The sequence below is a fragment of the Otolemur garnettii genome, unplaced genomic scaffold (genome assembly GCF_000181295.1).
Source record: "Otolemur garnettii isolate 467f Iridium unplaced genomic scaffold, OtoGar3 scaffold00057, whole genome shotgun sequence".
NCBI lineage: Eukaryota > Metazoa > Chordata > Mammalia > Primates > Galagidae > Otolemur > Otolemur garnettii.
The window spans coordinates 9,554,286-9,560,661 of record NW_003852452.1 but is presented as its reverse complement, the minus strand read 5'-3'; the positions used below and the strand labels follow the sequence as shown (position 1 = coordinate 9,560,661).

Below are 6,376 nucleotides of genomic sequence, written 5' to 3'. Positions count from 1 at the left end.
CGCTCACAGCAACCTCCAACTCCAGGGCTCAAGCGAGTCTCCTGCCTCCGCCTCCCAAGCAGCTGGGACCACAGGCGCCCGCCACAGCGCCCGGCCATTTCTTGGCTGCAGCCGTCATTGCTGTCTGGCGGGTCCGGGCTGGGGATTCGAACCCGCCACCCTAGGTGCACGTGGCTGGCGCCCTAGCCGGTTGAGCTATAGGCGCTGAGCCCATTATTAGAAGTTTTGTTTACTTGTTTAATTTTTCTTTTGGCTAATAATGTGCCAACAATGACAGAATTCCTTTTTTTAGTATGTGAGGGTCTCTAATTTTTTGCTTTGAAAAATCTTTATTGGCTTATACTACTATGGCTGGGAGGAAAATTTTCTAGTAACATCCCGAATTTTCTTGTTGGTTTCCTACAAGTGTGGATTGATTAACAAGCAAAGATGTTTCTTATTCTCTTTATAATTATACCCTTCCCATGTTGTTTTTTTCAAGTATTTCATCCAAACTATGGTTAATTGCCTCATTCCTAAAACTGCTTCAGTATGGTGTGTTCTGTGTCACTATTTTTAGATTAATATTGCCTGGTTTGGGTTCACTCCAAGTTTTTCGTCTTGTGTTTTTTGTTTTATATTTGCTGCCTTCCTGTTACAGTATTCTGGTTATAATCTAGCTGCTAGGAACAGATTGGTGGTGGAAATAGATACAGAATCAATTTGGTGATAAGCAATTTGGCTTTTTAATTTTTCAAGTTGCATGTAGCTAACTATATACATATGTATGCATATGTATATATATAATTTACGAGTTTATTTTTCTAAATTATAAATTAACAAGTTATAATTGTATATATTTAAGGGGTATGAAATGATGTTATAATTTATGAATATAACATAGAATGATTAATCATGCTAATTAGCATATCTGTCATCTTAAATTACTCATTTTTTTGTGGTAAGAACATTTGAAATTTACTGTCTGATCAATTTTGAAATGTAAAATACATCATTATTAACTATATTCATCATGCTATACAACAGATCTCAAAAAAAGCGCACCGCCCCCCCCACCTTATACTCCCTGAGAGTTTGTACCCTTTGACCAGCATCTCCCCATTCCCCCCACACCCTAGCCTCTGGTAATCGCCATTCTACTTTCTACTACTATGTCTGGCTTATTTCACTCAGCACAATATCCTCCACGTTCATCTGTTACTGCACACAATTGCCTTTTTTTTTTTTTAAGTCTAAATAGTATTCCATTGTGTATATATACCACATTTTCTTTATCCATTCGTCTGTTAATGGACACTTAGTTTGACATAACTTGACTGTAATGAATAATGTTGCAGTGAACATGGAGGTGGAGTGGAGGTGAAAATGTCTGCTCCACATACTGTTTTGAAATCTTTGGGGTAAATATCTGGTTACAATGTTTGCATTTATTAGGTAGACTCCCACTTGTAATTGTGTCCCGCATCCCAGAGGTGTGCCATGCACCCTTCCCTTGTGCCTGTTAAGTGGGAGAACACCAATCCCCTCTCCATCTCCTTTGTTCCCCCCCCCCACTTGAATTGAATTGAGTTTTGCTCTTATGTGGGCATGTATTTGGATTTATAGTCTTACGTTTTTATTATTTTTTTTTTTGGAGACAGAGCCTCAAGCTGTCCCCCTGGGTAGAGTGCTGTGGCATCACAGTTCACAGCAACCTCCCCTGGGCTCAAACAAGTCTCCTGCTTCTGCCTCTCAAGTAGCTGAGACCACAGGCACCCGCCACAACACCTGGCTGTTTTTTGGTTGCAACCGTCATTGTTGTTTGGCTGGCCCAGGCTGGATTTGAACCCACCACCTTAGGTGTATGTGGCTGGCGCCTTAGCCACTTGAGCCACAGGTGCCGAGCCATTTTTACTATTTCTGTTAGCAGAAATGAAATCATATGGGCATTTCTGACCAGTGTATAATCAACTTAGTTAATTAGGAGATGTGAATTCTCAGTGGGAGGTCATGTTACTTAGAACACGCGGACTGACTGCACAATCAGTTTATGTCACGCTCCCCTTTTCTTAAAGAGAAGAGCCTGGTGCAGCACTTGGGGAGGCCAAGGCAGGAGGATTGCCTGAGGCCAGGAGTTTAAGACGAGTCTGGCAATGTTATAAGACCACCATCTCTACCAAAAAAAAAAAAAAAAAAGGGCAGCACCTGTGGCTCAAAAGGGTAGGACCCCAGCCCCATATGCTGGGGATGGGTTCAAACCCAGCCCCAGCCAAAAACTACAAGAACAAACAAAAAAAAAACTGGGCATGGTGATGGGTACCTTCCAGCCCTAGTTATTCAGGAGGCTGAGGCAGGAGGATCACTTTGAGCCCAGGAGTTTGAGGCTATAGAGATCTATGATTGGGCCATTGTATTCCAGCCTGGACGATAGAAGAAAAAAATAATTAATTTTGGCATCTGCAATTAAATGATCTCTGTATATTAATGAATGTGGGAAAGCCATAGCATAGCATAGCATAGCATAGCATAGCAGCAGTAATGTTCAGCTGGATGACAGATTTAGGGAAACTTTTCAGTGAGGAGGATGAAGTCATCTCAATTTAGCAAGCTACGGTAAAGATAAGGTTAATTTTTATAATTTTAGGCAAAATTATGTGGTAGTTTATCCATGTCTAGAGTGTTATTTTATAATCTTTTTTCATATGAAACTTATTTTGTCCTTATGCATTTTGATTCCTTTAAAATACTTCATGGATTCATAGAGGAGATTTCGAGTGATGAGGAAGAGTCAAATGTAAAGGCTCAAGCAATGCAATCAAATAACGGCAGAGGAGACGATGAGGAGGAAGAGGAGGACGACTGGGACGAGGAAGTGTTGGAAGAGACTGCCCTGGAGGGGTTCAGCACTCCACTTGACCTTGACAGTAGTGTGGATGAATATCAGTTTTTTACACAAGCTCTGCTGAGTATGTCTTGACTCCGTGAACCTTCACATATTTTTTCTAAATTCTTTCTTCATTTCTTCCTGTTATAAGTTGTTTGGGACCTGCCCCAATTGGTGTAGGATCTTTTTAAAAATTTTACTTGTTCTTTGTTCTAGAAATCCCCAAACATATACAAAAAGAGAGAGATTAAAATAATGTGCTGCCTATCACCCAGTCCTAGCAGTCTTATTCATCATAAAGTAACAGGGCGAGCCTATAGATTATCCTCACAAAAGTAGTTTCAGGCACCAGTGTGTGCGTATACTGTCATCCTTTAGCTACGAATGGGCAGCATATTCACAGAAAAGAATGAAGCATCTCAGGCATGTTGCTTAAACACTGGGGCAACAGGCCATTGATAATTCACAGTCCCTGTGGGAAGGAATTGGTGCTATAACATTTTGTTATATAAGCAGTTTGCCAATTTTGTACAGAGGGGAAACTATAAATACAGTCAAAGGGATGATAAATGATTGGGAGAAGATACTTACCACATACGTTATTATAGGTTTAACGTATACAGTGTACAAAGGCCATCTACAGATGAATAGGACCAGTAACCCAGTATAGAAATGGGAGATATAAGTGGAAAATTTACAGAATAAAAGTAAATTAAAAGCCAATGAAAATATTTAGGAAATTATTAAAGCAATTATTCAGAATCCTATTAATATAGATGATTTGTTTTATGGTTAGGTAGTATTTCTATAGTGATATCATAATTTAACTTATTTTAGCTGTTGGACCTTTAAAATTATTTCCAATTTTTTGTGATTATAAGCAATATTAAAGTAAACATCCTTGTGTAAACTATGTTAACAAGGCAATACTAGTACATTATAGGTATTATTTATTGCTACAAATACCACTGATGATGAGAAATACATCCTTCTGTTTTTAAATTCAACAGGAATCAGTTGCAGAGAGCATAGGGAATGATATTGTAAAGCCTGGAGAAAATAGAAGCATATGGAGGGTTTGCTCTAAGGCAGTTGTTCTTGGACATGTGTGTGTGTCAAAATCACTGAGGAGGGGCGGCACCTGTAGCTCAAGGAGTAGGGTGCCAGCCCCATATATTGGAAGTCACAGGTTCAAACTTGACCCCAGCCAAAAACTGCACACACACACACACACACACACACACACAACGTCACTGAGGAAACTTTTAGTTGGGTGGGATCTCAGGAAATGTATTTTAAAATGCTCAAGTCAACATTAGGCAACCAGCTTGGGACCAATATGTAAAGACCACTGCTGAAAGTCTCTGAGAAGATGTCAGGTTGAGCTGGATTGTAGCAATCCTGATTTCTAAACGGAGATAGTCTTTTTCCCATCTCCACTGGAGTAGTGTTGAAAGTTCTGTGAGAGGGTGACTTGGAGATGAGGTGGTTCATCCACTCAAGGGAGTTACCAGGTGATGGACGATGTGCGGACAGAGCTGAAGAGGGCTGGATGCAGGAACCCAGCATGAGGTGATCCCTTTCATTAACTTAGAAGAAGTATTAGGGACCTGGAATGGGAGGCCAGCATTTCATGGAAAGAAGCATGTAGGCAAAAGACATTCAGAAAGAAACAGATTCAGGTCTGTAATCCCAGAACTTTGGGAGGCTGAGGCAGGAAGATTACTTGAGGCTGGGAGTTCAAGGCCAACCTGAGCAACATGGCCAAGACCCTGTTTCAACAAAAAATTTTGAAAATTAGCCAGGCATGGTGGCATGTACCTGTAACTCCAGGTAATTGGGAGGCTGAGATGGGAGGATTGCTTGAGCCTGGGAGTTTGAGGTTGCAGTGAGCTGTGATTGGGCCTGGGCAACAGAGACCCTGACTCAAAAAAAAAAAAAAAAAAGCAGAAGTTTGGATGTGGAGAGGGTGTGGTTAAAGATGTTTAGACTGGCTGGATGCAGTGGTTCACACACGTAATCCCAGCACTCTGGGAGGTGAGCGGGGGGATTGTTTGAGCTCAGGAGTTGGAGACCAGCCTGAGCAAGAGCAAGGGCCCCCCCCATCTCTATTAAAAATAGAAAAATTAGCTGAGCATCATGGCAAATGCCTGTAAGTCCCAGCATCAGGAGGCTGAGGGAGGAGGACCACTTGAGCCCAGGAGTTTGAAGTTGCTGTGAGCTAGGCTGACGCCATGACACTCTAGCCTGGGCAACAGAGTGAGACTGTCTCAAAAAGTAAATAAATAAATGAACAAAGATGTTAAGGATTTATGGTGGTTGACTGGGGGACTAATAGAACTAGTGAGCGACATGTGATGAAGAGAGTTTGGGTGAAAAATGTTTTAGTTGTACTGTTTGAGGTTGAGGGGAAGGTTTTACATAAATGTACGGATTTGAGTCTTTGGAGTAGGAGCAATACTGAAGCTGCAGGTGGTATGAAAACTCCCGAGGAAAATGGTTACTAGTGAATATACATGTTTACCAAGATCCAGATTTTAGGGAACATCTGTAGAGAGAAGCCAGTGGAGGAGATAGAGAACTAGGCAATGTAGAGATTCTCCAGGCCCTAACCTTCCCTTGACACCCCATGTATTTGGGTACTAACTGGGTGGTCAGGGATACACTGAGTTATAGTCCCTGCCTTTCCCAAGGGACTGTAATCAACTGGTCAGCCTGAAGGTGGTGAACATGAAGAAGTAGGCTTTCGTACATGTGGTGTATATCATGTCTATGAAAATTAGGTCAATTTAAGGAGGTAGTCAATGTAGGGAGGTGGTCCTCTATGCAGGTTGCACGTAATCCCTTGTTGAAATAAATTTCATTGCTTGGCATTTGTTGGAATTGTACTCCTTGTTTCTTTTCTTTTTCTTTTGAGACAGAGTCTCACTATGTCGCCCTTGGTAGATTGCTGTGGTGTCACAGCTCACAGCAACCTCAATCTTGGGCTTAAGCGATTCTTTTGCCTCAGCCTCCTGAGTAGCTGGGACTACAGGCGCCCACCACAACGCCCGGCTATTTTTTGTTGCAGTTGTCGTTGTTGTTTAGCTGGCCTAGGCTGGGCTCCAGTCCTCCAGCCTTGGTGTATGTGGCTGGCACTGAGCCTATTCTTTGTTTCTTATTGTCTGAGGTAATTTTGTTCGTGTTCCTAGTTCTCTGAAATATTAAATAATAATTAATATATAATAATGATTATATAACAATAATTATTAATATAATAATAATTAAATAATAGTCACTGTATTCTCCTATCTTTTCTTTGTTTCCTTCTTATCCCTCCAAACATAATAGCTGTACAGAGTCGGGATGCTGCCTGGTACCAGCTGCTGATGGCACCGCTCAGTGAGGACCAGAGGAGGGCGCTGCAGGAGGTGTACACTCTGGCAGAGCACCGGAGGACGGTGGCAGGTCAGCTGAATTCACTTCCCAATGGGATGCATGAGTCAGTGCCAATAGTCATTCTTTTTTTTTTTT

General features: G+C 41.5%; 1 protein-coding gene across 1 annotated transcript in view; it reads left to right on the top strand.

Annotated features, from left to right (window-relative positions):
* IPO8 (importin 8) overlaps window positions 1-6,376 on the top strand; it is a 96,055-nt gene that overhangs the window by 86,482 nt on the left and 3,197 nt on the right. The window contains exons 23-24 of the mRNA XM_003792483.3: window positions 2,742-2,945; window positions 6,194-6,310. Coding sequence (XP_003792531.1) covers window positions 2,742-2,945; window positions 6,194-6,310 — 321 coding nt within the window. The remainder of the gene's footprint in view (window positions 1-2,741; window positions 2,946-6,193; window positions 6,311-6,376) is intronic.